Below are 12,191 nucleotides of genomic sequence, written 5' to 3' on the forward strand. Positions count from 1 at the left end.
CTGTTGAGATTTTTTAATTCGTGACATGACAATTTATCTCTTTCTATTGGCTAGGTAAAATACATTTATATTACAAACATCTATAAACGTTTGGGCATTTGCACGGGTTAAATGTTCGCGATTTCCCTTACAAAAGAATTCATTTTATCCTGTTCTTATTCTGACATTTCTTTTTTCTAAGTTTGAGGAAGATTATTAGTGATTATAAAAAAGGCATCACATCTATTCAAACAAGGAACTCTGCCGAAAGAGTCAATCTTGACTATCGCACTACCTTAGTGGATTCAAAATCGACTGGAATGAAGATGAATTCAAATGTAGCAGTTTCCCGATAGGAATTCCATCTCAATTCGATTAAAGCGACCCCCAAACTCACTTACCGTTAACCGATAAGACTCAAAGTTATAGGGAAAACGTTGAAAATCAAGGGTGCTTTCGACGAATTACGAATTCGACGAACGACGATAGGCTATCATATGTATTTTCAAAGATCATGGAGTAAGAACAATTGTAAACAAGAACAGTGTAAGCGCGTACTAAACAAAGGAGTAGAGCGAGCTTACTCCTTTGTTCTTACTCAATGATCTTTGAAAATACATGCCCGCACCTGCTTCTCCACGCTGCGTTGCCAGATAAAACGCATAAATATTCATCTATCTCCCAAAATTTATGTGGCAATGTTGCACTCCCTCATTTATTAGCTGCCTTCTCTCACCCCCCAATTTCAATACCTCTCTTCCTTTTTTTCGAGACACGGCAGAACACGTCACGCGCTCCCATCGACAGGAGGATTTCTCTCACTCTCTGTCGTCTATCCGAGAGGAGATTTTGAGGAAAGAGATTCCGTGCGGACATTCAACGACAAAATTCTTTTAGAACTCGATCTTTCTTTCTTAGAAGTCGTTAGATTCTTTAGAAGTCGATAATAATAATCCATAATCCTTCCGAAGACAGAAAACTTCTTCTAAAATAAAATAAAATAAAATAATAATTCAAAAATAAATTATTTAAAATTTACCTTAATCAACTCCAACGGTACATTCATGGCAATCCGCTTAACAAAGATTCGGTATGAAGGATCTCGCTTCACAACTGCTTTTAACAGCCTTCAATTCCTCTTCAATCTCCATATTCTGTTGGTTTTTCAGGCGAAGGGTCTTCTCGAACGCCAACGTCATCTTGCGGATGGAGTTTAGGTCTTTGTTAGACAAGGTCCTCATGTCTGTCTTCGTTCTCTTCGGGCTGGGCTCCATAGCAAAGACAAGATCTCGAAGGGCACCGAAAAGAATGGGCATTGGAATTACGAATCGTTAGATTCCAGAACAAGAGGGAGGGGGGAATACAAATTTTCATACTGTGTTCAGCCGGAATGGCTCCATAGGGAACATGTATTAACAAACTGGCCTAGCGGCGGTTGGCACCGACTCCACCACCGCCTTGGGCAATGCGGCGGTTAACAGCTCCGCCAACGCTTCAGCCAATTTCTCCAAGCGGCACCAACCTCGCCGACCCCTCCAGCGGCACCAGCTTCAACAACGCCTCCAGCGGCACCAACCTCACCAACCTCTCCAGCGGCATCAGCTTCGGCATGGCCTCCAGCGGCACCGGCTTCGCCATTGTCTCCGCCACCACCAACGCCTCCAATGTATGCTCCACGAGGACAAGGATTTCCAACATTTTGGCCTACAGCTCCCATCACCATCCATGGCAATACCTTCATGTTTTCGCCGTTTAGAATGAGAGGTTGAGTCTGAAATATAAATAAAAATTAATTAATTGATAAAAAATAAAAAATAAAGAAGAACTTACCGTTAAGGCCATCCTAACTGCATCGTGGTCGTAAAAGGTAATGAAAATCGAACGATTCATTCCCGAACGAGGGTTTTCCTCTATATCCATTATTTTTCCAAAAGACGAAAACTTCTCCTATAAGAAAAACAAATTAAATTTAAATTCAAAAATAAATTATTTAAAATTTACCTTTACAACCTCCAAAGGCACGTGCATCGCAATACGCTTCACAAAAATTCGGTACGAGGCGTCTCTTTTCACCACAGCTTTCACGGCTTTAAGTTCATCTTCTAAATCTTGATTTTCTTGGTTCTTGAGCCGCAGGGTTCTTTCAAACGCCAGCGTCATCCGCCTAATGGAATCCAGATCTTCGTTGGTCAAAGATCTCCCATCTGTCTTCGTCCTTTTTGGGCTGGGTTCCATGGCAGTGGTATTATCTCGCTGACGCCGGTGCCGGGAAGATATCAGCTTGCGGTAGTTCTTGACTGCTTAAGTGGCCGGGGAAGGCAATGTAGCTAGCGGCTGACGAGTGTCGACTGACTGAGGCTGACAAGATGGGGCACTGTTATGAACTCTAAGTCGGCAAATATTGGCTGATGTACTACTCATGACACAGGAAAGATAACAGTACACGTGACATGGAAATGACAATGACTGACAACGACATGACTACAGTACACGTGACATAGGAAAGATGGAGCCGGAGGAAACAGCTTACTTTCTTCCATTCTAAAAAATGAAGTTCATTATAAATTAAAATTGTCTCTTACCTTGCATGTAGCTAAATGAGTGGAAGGGGGCTGGCAATAACATATATTCTTTTGTTTAGAATGATCATGACCTTTCGGCCTCCTATAATGGCTTACGCGGTGGCTACTCAAGCTAGAGGCTGACATGAAGGTCTGAAATTACAAAAAATTATTACAGAAATCTGTAAGAGTGGATGATAAAATAATTACCTTGCAACAGTATTCACATTCGAGAATGGGTAAGTTTGGACGATTAACTTCAACGCTGGAACTAGGAACTGGAACTTGACCCAATACTCTCTCAGCCTGATTGCCCTGAATTTTAAAACAATTTCTTTAATAAGAAAATGAATTAGAAAGTCGAGCCACCTACCCACCCTCAGCTGACAACAGAAATCTTCCCTAGGTGAATAGCATTGTGGATCGAGGGGAAAGAAGTCCTGCAATCTGCAATCCACAATGCTTTTACCTGGGGTATGATTGCCGTTGGCAGCTGAGGGTTGGTGGGTGGCTCGACTTCCATGATTCCATAGAAGGAACTGTGCACCATGGCCATCACTAGAGTATATAAATAAAAGTTTACCAAACCTACCTCTAGCGTATTCTCCTTCAATTTATTAACACACATTGCCAGGTTCTTCAGTCGCCTGTTAAGCTTCTGGCTTGCCAAAGTAGTCCCATTTTTCTTCATCTTCTGGATTTCCTTCGCTAAAGGAGAAAGGTTAGAAAGGTTAAGAATGAGTTATTACTTTAAAAAATAATGTTACTTACCATCATTGATTAGCGTATCCACTTGTTTTTCTATCTCGCCTAAATCCTGGGTAAAATTTTATTTCAACATTTGAATATCCATTTCAATTCAAACGGTAAAAATAAACACTTAAGGAAAAAGGATTGTTTATCGATATTTAACTTTAAATCGATATCCATTGTTTATTTAATTACTTTATGTTCTGGAAATTTTTTACAATTGTATTTAAATTATTACACACATTTATTAATTTAAATAAAAATTGTCATAAATTTCCATAAAATGAAGTAAGTAAACAATATATATCGATCCAAGTTAGTATCGATACCGAGACAGACCGATATAGGAATGGCGTGTACGCGTGTAATGGCGAAACCGTGTACGCTACGTTAGTGATAGTCCGGCATGCGAGTGATAAGAAAGTTAAGAAAGAGACGAAGGCTGGGCAGGGTCCACAACTAACACCAGCCACATTGGACGAGTTTGAGACTTGTCTTTTCATCGACAGATAAAGAGAAAGAAGAGAGATTAATTTATTATTACATCTCATTGAGGAAGAGGAAATTCCCAAGTCAAGTTAAGCTTCAATGAGCTACGACGAGTCCCGTTCAGTCAACGAGTCAGTGCCCCACACCTTTGTTGTCCAAATCAGCTGTGAAAATGGTGGAAAAGTACAGCGACGATAGTTCAGATAAGTAAGACATCTCCTTTGCACATTGGGTCGTGTGTGTGTTATTGATTTGCGTTTTGGCTCAACATGGGCGTGTTAACTGCCATTTTTTTTTCAAGTGTGGGGGTGTCAAGTGTTTTTGTTGCGCAACCCACCTTTTTTTGCCATCTTGTCTATTGAAAACAGGTTTAGAGCCTCTAAACCTGTTTTGTAAGAAAAGAAGAAGAAATAAGAACGAAAACTTTTCGTTCTTATTTTATACGTTTATTAATGGTTTGGTTAAAGAAATTTTAATTAATACCAGTTTAAAGAGGGTTTCATGACGCAGTGGAACGTCATTGTTTAGTTTTAGTTCCCTATTAAAAATCTCTTCCACTATTTCAATATGCTTTTTTTGAATCTATAAGAAAGTCAAATTAGGTAACCGTGTAACATGGAAATTAGGGTCGAGATAAGATGAGATTGTTTTAAATGACGCCGCTTCTTCTCTTCCAAAGAGACTGTTCAAATTAGCCTCCAAGTCTTCCTTGAGCAGATACAGAAACGAAAAACTGTATCTCATGTTGGTCGCCGAAATCAAATTCCAGACTTTTAAGTAACAAGGCGACCACGGGGATCACCTTGAAAAAAGAGGGCATTACGTAGCATTGCATTGCATAACATAGCATTGCATTAAAAAACTCTAAAAAACACAAAATTTACGTTTTTTATAGTTTTTTGGTCAAAAATGAGAATCTAGGGTATTTTGGTTGCTTCCAGTAACGCGCTGTACAGGCGTTTAGTGCAGTGCATTTAATAAAGACTGAGCTTTTAGTTACAAACAATTTGTTGGGCCTATCCTCTCTTAGAAATATTACCCTACTCCGGAATGATAAATTGAAATTGGAATTGCTGGAAATAAGAAATTGAAATTGTGTGCCAGACAGTTACCAAATGAGCATAATAACTCTTAACTTCAGAACGCTTTCAACTTTGAAAAGATTAGAATCTTCATGCTTTTTTGGAGTCGTTCCCCTGATTTCGAGAAAATCTGACATCGTGTTCATTGAAGGACATTTTACACGAGAAAAATAATTAGGCACTCTTTTGTTCAAGAACAGAAGGTTTGGTCACATTTTTGAACAAAGAATTTAGGGAACGTTATCTATCAAGCGAAAAAAAAATTTGTTCTGCTATTGGCCGCAGTAGTGCGCAGCATCGGCGCAAACTGCGTACGACTTTTTGCTTGTCTGCTACTTTTGGGTTACAATAACATCTATAGAATATTATTTACTTCATTTCATTTCAATTTAATTAGGGGCAATTGTTATTTGCATTATTTATGGGGAAGGATTTAGTCAAGGGGGCAATCGTCCACATGGATCATAGACAAATTCAGAAGGGTTCAAATCGAATGCTGTAATTGATCACTTTAGCTGGTCATTTTCTAAGGAAAAATTTTGGTAAACTACTTGGATTATGTGTTTTTATAGATCAAAATACCATGATGCTTTCCAGATATCCACTCGCTAACGATTTTCATTATTATTAATGTTATGGGGTTTTTCATGAAAGCTTGCATTTCGCTGTTGGGAATTCGAAAAATCGAGAAACTGTGTTTATATTTGATGTTCAAAAGAACTAAAATATAAAGAAACTCGCTTTTAAAAGAATGAACGATACATTAGATATTAAGGATCAACGTCATTTAGTGTCTCGTACTCAATTTAAAACTAGCATTGAGGATGAAAAGGCTACACTAATATATTGAGTTCCAAGACATTCTCAGTCTTTTAAATCACTTAATTTTGATGGTACAAGAAATTAATTGCAATGTTCGTTAATAACAGTTTCAACTGGCATTTGAAGCTTTTTATACAGATTTGAAGATCTTCATTATTTTTGGCTATTGCTTATAGCTTAAATGCAGGTTTTTTCAAAAGGTAGCCTGTAGGATCAATGCTTGAACGAAAATTTATGTGTTTGATTGTTTTAAAAGTTGGGGAAAAAAATAATCAGACTATCATCTTGGGAATTGTCATAAGTAATATTTCTTTCAAAAATAGATAAATTGACTTGACTTGAAATGAGATGAGTGTTGGCAATATCGGTATTCCTTAGTGATGGCGATTTCCGATGTTTTTTTTCCAAATCCCCCAAATCGTCCAAAAGTTACACTCAATTATGAATAGATTTCCTTCGTTATAAAATTAAAAGACATCATTAAGTATGGACAGCATTATTTACCTTCCAGGTCAAGAAAAATTAAAACGTGGTGAAAATCGGAAAAATACGAGCATTCCAGACTGCCTCGTTTCAAGGTGAGACGTAGAGTGCTTAAAATGCTTATTTTTACGATTTTCAGCAAATTTATTTTTTTTTTATTTGGAAAGTGCACCAGTTTCTTCAACCTTCAGCCTTTTTCCAAAAACAAAAACTTAAATTTTTGTGACCAGCCACTAGGTGGTTTTGGACAGAAATATTGCTGTCCCAGTTTATGTTCAGGATACTGTACCTAGGATCCAAGAAAGTAGCAACAGAAAAAAATAGCACGCCTTTTTTAAATCTCCTATCAAGAACTTTTTCCATAATATGGAATCGGGTTCGTAAACTACGACACCAACAATCGTCGAAGCTGTTAATGTTTGGCCATTTTCAGTTCCCTCCTCTTGATTCTTACTAAGAAAACTAGTCGCCATTTTCATTAGTGGACGAAATTTAAAAAAAAGAAATAAGTATTTGTTTTAGAAGTCTAACTATTTAAATGTTATTTTACTCTGGAAATTGTTTGATATTTTTGAGACAAAAGTTCTTTCAAAATTTGTCCACAGGGAGTAAAATAGTTAAAGGAATCATTCATAAAATACAACTGCTCTGAACATCAGATTGGGTTTAAGAAATTCACCAAGAGTAGCGTGTATTTAGTCTTTCGAGTCCAAAATGCTATTGATGATAAGCAATTTGATGTTCCATCATGTACCAACTCCTGTTGCGATTGCCGTCCATTCCCCTGAAATCCGAACAGTGCTTATTTAATGTTCACATATCAAGATGGCTCGTGGGAAAAAAGTAACGACATCGTGGCACTTTTTAAGGGTGTAATAAAAAAACAACAACTTCCAGACCACCCAACGTATGGGCAACACATGGAACCCATTGCCATAGACCTTAATTATAAAAATAAGAATAAGTCTTAGCAAGTAATATTTCAACAGGAACGTAAGTTGTTCGTGTACTTGGCAGCAAGTATATTAAGAAACATCCTCAGATTTTAAACGCCTTCGTCTCCTGGCAGATGCTGTTCCACCTGTCAAATTCAAATGATTTCTAGGTACCAGTAATTTTATTTAAAGTTATATTTAAAATTACTGGTACTAGCTTCCGCACTTGCGGCAGTATTTTTTTTCAGTACGTTTCCGTTTTTCATTTCATTCATTCATGTTCAAATCTGTAGCTAAAAATAATCACGTTCTGTGAATACATGTTAAGTCTCATATTTAATTAAATGGCAAGAAACAAAACAAATGGGTCTTTTCATGTATAGAAAGGTTCATGAGCCATTTGCTTTGTTTTCTAGAGGTGCTTTATTACGTACTATCAACAGTAATTGTAATGTTTGCAACTCTTTTCATGGCGTTAGAAACCTAAATTGAAACAAATAACCAACAATTTAGCTCCTGTTGTCCCTGGAAAACAAGAATGGTCATTTACACCATTACAATCAACAAAGATTACAGACTCATGTCAATAACTGTTTTGTTAAACGCTGCTGATGAATTCATATTGCTAGTGGACGATTTTCTGCTGTTAGGTACGAAAAATAAACCTACTGCTAAGAAGGACAGCAAAATAAATGTAACGAAAGAATTATTAGCCGATGTAGATTTTGTTGTGGCCATTCCTTTCACATACTCCATTCACTAACAATGGATCATTCCTCCGGTCTGTTATGTTTTTCTTAGTTCGCAGTGGGTGTTTTTTACTTCTCTCAGATTATGAACTGCATTTTTCAGGGATATCTCTCATAAGTAACTGTTCTAGGTAACATTAACAATCTATTCATACCTAAATTTACAATAAAAAGTATCAAAAGTATCATATTACTTCCTAAGTTTGGCTGTATAAGAGACCCATTCTTCATTTTTTGGCTCGAAATTATACTCAATGTGCTTTTGAACATTTTGATTGACGGTACATTTTGTTGGCAAGCAACAATTCGAACCATGAAACCCGGACGAATGGACAGAAGCCATCCACGCATCATATGCCCTTCGCATATAACAGTGTATAACCAAAACTCGACTAAGAATTGAATAAATTGCAGAGGGAGCAGAGGGACTGGTTGGTACACAACTTCATCAAATCACAGCAAATGTATGATTAAACGGATACAACTTATAGACTACATTTAGTATCGATAGATATTTATACTATTTTTAAATTGAAAGAAAAAATGTTTACCACTTTACCGCCACTCTTCGTTTTATTTTTTTTCTTTCGCCAAGATTATAAATACAGCAAAGGTATCGCCATCACAACGCCGCTCTTCAAGGAGATGCTGGAAGAGGGTTGGGAAGGCAAGGCAGCAGATTGTCTTTTTTATTAAAATGTCTCCCAATAATGAAATCACTTTTTACTTGTCGGATAAAGTTTTCGATCCAAACCAGATCGATAAATCAACGGGATAGACGCAATCCTCCACTAAAAACCCATAATCAAAATTGATTTCCTCGTATTGATTCATGTATTTGAAATGAAATGAAGTAGCAAAGAACCGCTTTCATATTGTATACGGAAGGAACGTCGATGGCTGAAAAATTGATAGTTTGGGGAAATCAAAATGTAATTTATAATTCCTACTAAGCTTTGTATTAATTGCCGCAAAGCTTGATTCCATTTTCACAAACGTTTTTAGAAGATTTCAAAACGTTTTCAAACGAATAGGCATTGGTAAGAAAAACGGAATGTATAATCACAAAGGCGAATAAATTTATGTAGGTTAAACGATATAGGCTATATCTTGATTGTACCGATCCATATTTTCATTCACCTTGGTAACCAAAAAATTCAATAATTTTCGGGTGTATTTATTTTTAACGATTAAGTATTCCTGGAGGAAGGAATGCGTCCCACATGAAACAAAAGAAAACAATCACAGAGGCGATTTGTCATATACCTGAGTCATGAGATTACCACTGGACCCCAAAGCGGTAACGAAGAGGCCAAATTTGTTGCTTTCCAACGATCACTATGATGATGATAACATACATTTTCTAGCAAATTCTAATATTATTTCTCAATGTTGTTAAAATATTATTAATTAATGGTGTTAGCCCGTCATTCATCAACTAACATCTTAGACAATCTTCTTTAAATTGAACCGTGAAATTAAATTAATCCGACCTTTTCTTGTGTACCCCCTCTTCCCTATCAAATGTATAAGATCGATTGAAAATCGAACGCCTGTGTATGTCAAGAAATTCTAGAGGGGAATCACCCTTTCTTTGTGAAGTTCTTCTTGCTCAAGATTTTGAAATGACTCATAGGTTCTCAAAGCTGAATCCCGCTTGTAATAAACAACACAACTTTCATTATCCCACCTGCAAAATACTTTTTGCGCATTCAGTATGCTGTGTGTCCCTCACAGTTTATTACGAAAGAAGGAGTAAGCGTGTCACGTTTAGGTATAGGCATAATTCATAACTTAGAACCCTTTCTTTACGTTGACGCCCTTGTTATGGAAAGAGAAATTGTACGTGATTCAGATGAACGATTCAGTTTTCCTTAGGCCTTTATCTGATAGGAAATTTTAGAACGACAACGAATCAAATCAAAAGAAGTCTAGAATAACGCTTTTCAAACAAATATTGGATTAATCGGTGAAATAGTTCTTTTGACCATTGCAGAAATATATTTCCAAAAATCACTTGAAAAGCGTGAAGGAACTTTGATGCGAGGAAACTCATTATATGCAGACGACGTGTTCAACGAGCTGTTAAGCTTTGCGAGTATGTTTGAGGCATTGGCTGAATCAATTGCTACTTCTTGCAATGGTTTCCATAATGAAGACGACGAGAAGGAAAAAGGCAATGATGTTGCTGATGAAAAAGAGAAAACGGTATCTTCAGATACAAAGTGTTTTCACACTGCTTTTTTTCTAACCTTTTTCCTGTTCATGAATAATTGTTGACACTATCCTTTAGTAAGGTCTGTTGCAAGAGATTATTTAGTAAGGACACAGATAATCAAAAACATCACAGTAAGGTCTGTTGCAAGAGATTATTTAGTAAGGACACAGATAATCAAAAACAGACTTCAGTCTTTAATGAAACAAGATCGTCTGAAAGCTTTTATGGCATCAGTAGAACGCGATTTCTTGATTTTGTCAAATTTTATATTTAAAAATTTAACGCTTTTTTCATGGTTTTTGTGATATTGCTCTAGACTGGGCCCTATCCTCTAGACTGGACGACACTTTTATAAAAAAAATTTTGATTTTTGTTTTATGTACTTTTCGACACAAATTTTACAGATATCGCATCTGTAGGTGCATTTGTATCCATATAATTTTTAGTTTTTGTTCGAATACACTAAAAACATTCCAGAAAATCTGCTTTTCTATCAGCAAAAGTTCGGCAAACTTATTTGGAGCAGTTGAGCTATCTGTACAAAAAAAATTATCGTTGCCTTTAACCCAAATTGATGACGCGTCATTTTTAACATTTTTAAAATTAGATATAGAACTGAGCGGTAGCTTATTAAGACATTTTTCAAATTCTGTATCTAGTTCCTGTTCTCATGTTTAACATTTTCTTTTAGTGTGGAGTAAAGATCACCAAACTTCACTTAATCAATATCGGAAAACTGATTGCCGCATCCTTAATGACAAATCTAGTATGTGAACAAATCTTTCACAAAATGCAATGGAAACGGCAAGGAAAAGTTGTTCGTTCCGGAAAATGTATTTTTGTATATTTTATAGCCATTTTGGGGGGTAAATTTAGTAGTAGTTTTTTGTCATATTCTTTTTCATCATTAAACTTTTGTGTTTTCTCATTTCAGTTGAGACAAATGCAATTTTTGAACAGCAAAAGAAACAGCAAAATTTACTAGTAAAATCATTTCAGCAGTGCAAGCAGCGCGAATTTTCCATGTTTTACAAGTATCAAGTAAAATGGCCACGAAGAATACAGTGGTGGAGAAATTGTTAGCAAAATGAACAGGTAGCCTACAATGGGAGCCGAGTAAATGTAGTTCTCAGATGTCTGGATTATTATTACGGTTCTGTTTAATGCTTTGATTGTCATTCATCATGATGTGTTGTTTTTGTTCGGTATTTAACTGACTTTATTTTTTTACTTTCGCTTCCCTATCAGCTGAATGAGAAATACAAACGTCTGTTTGCATAACTGCTTTTGTCTTTCGCTGTTTAGATACGATATTATAAAATCTAAAATTTACAGAAATTTCATTTAAAAATCTCCATTTTAGAATTATCGGAGACATTTTTTCCTTAAAAATGTAAGTTCTGTCAACGTTTTTTTTAACGAATATTATAAAATGGCTTGCCTAAGGCTATTGCAATCCGGTTATTCATTTTTACTCGCTTTTAAAATTCCACATAGCTTGTTTATGTAACCCATAATTATTTTTTGTGGGAATGACACGGCCAATGATATTGGATAGACATGGCTAATTGAGCCTATAACTCGTTTTTTACTTCCTTTCACCCTTTTGCTTTGTTTCTGCCCCCCCCCACCACCCGCAAAAAATTGAACTCTAAATAAGCCGATCATAGTTCCCACGTGACTGATAGGTTGCTTTTGGCTTGTTCGGATTCTTTTTTTACGATACTGTACATTGTTGTTGCGATTAACTCAAGTTAATTTAAAGACATGGCAGGAAAAATAGCTCATTCTCGCTCTCTGGCTTCTTCAACGACCGTCCGAAGTCTAAGTCCCAATGAACTAGATTGAAGACCAACCATAAAACTTATTTCTGCAATCTTTTAACACTGAGTCCACCACTCAATCAGGCCAAAATTGGGGGTTTTGGGGGTTTACAATTTTTTGAAAAGGGTGACGAAGGCATCGTAGCCAGTTCCCGTATAAACCATTTTGTGCAGAATTTTACGGAAAACCCAATGGTGGAATCCGCAATGTTCTAGTTAGCATAGTTTTTAAGTTATTTAATAAAACTAAACCCAGAAATTGTAGTGTTTTTTCTTATTTTTGACATCAGTTTTCGGGCA

The 12,191-nt window shown here is 36.4% G+C and overlaps 1 protein-coding gene and 2 long non-coding RNA genes across 4 annotated transcripts; 1 reads left to right on the forward strand and 2 right to left on the reverse strand.

The window, feature by feature from the left end:
- Nucleotides 1-287: 287 nt before the first annotated feature.
- On the reverse strand, nt 288-2,076 carry LOC124320820 (paraneoplastic antigen Ma6E-like). 2 transcript variants are annotated; one of them, XR_006914045.1, is made up of 4 exons: nt 1,981-2,076; nt 1,810-1,926; nt 1,019-1,750; nt 288-964 (listed from the first exon to the last, which is right to left on the reverse strand). XR_006914045.1 is itself a non-coding variant. In XM_046783719.1 (3 exons), exons 1-3 carry the CDS (start codon nt 2,005-2,007, stop codon nt 1,454-1,456), a joined length of 441 nt encoding a protein of 146 aa, XP_046639675.1. In that variant the 5' UTR covers nt 2,008-2,076; the 3' UTR covers nt 288-1,453. The 2 variants fall into 2 exon arrangements, 1 of the variants encoding a protein (XP_046639675.1); XM_046783719.1 differs by having other exon boundaries at nt 288-1,750.
- Nucleotides 2,077-2,196: 120 nt separating this feature from the next.
- Nucleotides 2,197-2,979, reverse strand: LOC124320824. The gene is made up of 3 exons (XR_006914048.1): nt 2,751-2,979; nt 2,562-2,693; nt 2,197-2,520 (listed from the first exon to the last, which is right to left on the reverse strand). It is a non-coding gene; the product is annotated as an uncharacterized LOC124320824 (long non-coding RNA).
- Nucleotides 2,980-3,495: 516 nt separating this feature from the next.
- Nucleotides 3,496-11,349, forward strand: LOC124320823. Its single transcript, XR_006914047.1, has 3 exons — nt 3,496-3,986; nt 10,760-10,934; nt 11,003-11,349. It is a non-coding gene; the product is annotated as an uncharacterized LOC124320823 (long non-coding RNA).
- Nucleotides 11,350-12,191: the final 842 nt, after the last annotated feature.

This window comes from Daphnia pulicaria, chromosome 1 (genome assembly GCF_021234035.1).
Source record: "Daphnia pulicaria isolate SC F1-1A chromosome 1, SC_F0-13Bv2, whole genome shotgun sequence".
Taxonomy (NCBI): Eukaryota; Metazoa; Arthropoda; class Branchiopoda; order Diplostraca; family Daphniidae; genus Daphnia; species Daphnia pulicaria.

What these genes read in the sequence shown, in the direction of transcription:
- LOC124320820 (XM_046783719.1), bottom strand. Translation starts at nt 2,007, where the DNA reads ATGCACGTGCCTTTGGAGGTTGTAAAG. An exon ending in TGCCTTTGGAGGTTGTAAAG is followed by an intron (nt 1,927 to 1,980) that starts GTAAATTTTAAA and finishes TTTTTCTTATAG; the next exon opens with GAGAAGTTTTCGTCTTTTGG. An exon ending in CAGTTAGGATGGCCTTAACG is followed by an intron (nt 1,751 to 1,809) that starts GTAAGTTCTTCT and finishes TTTATATTTCAG; the next exon opens with ACTCAACCTCTCATTCTAAA.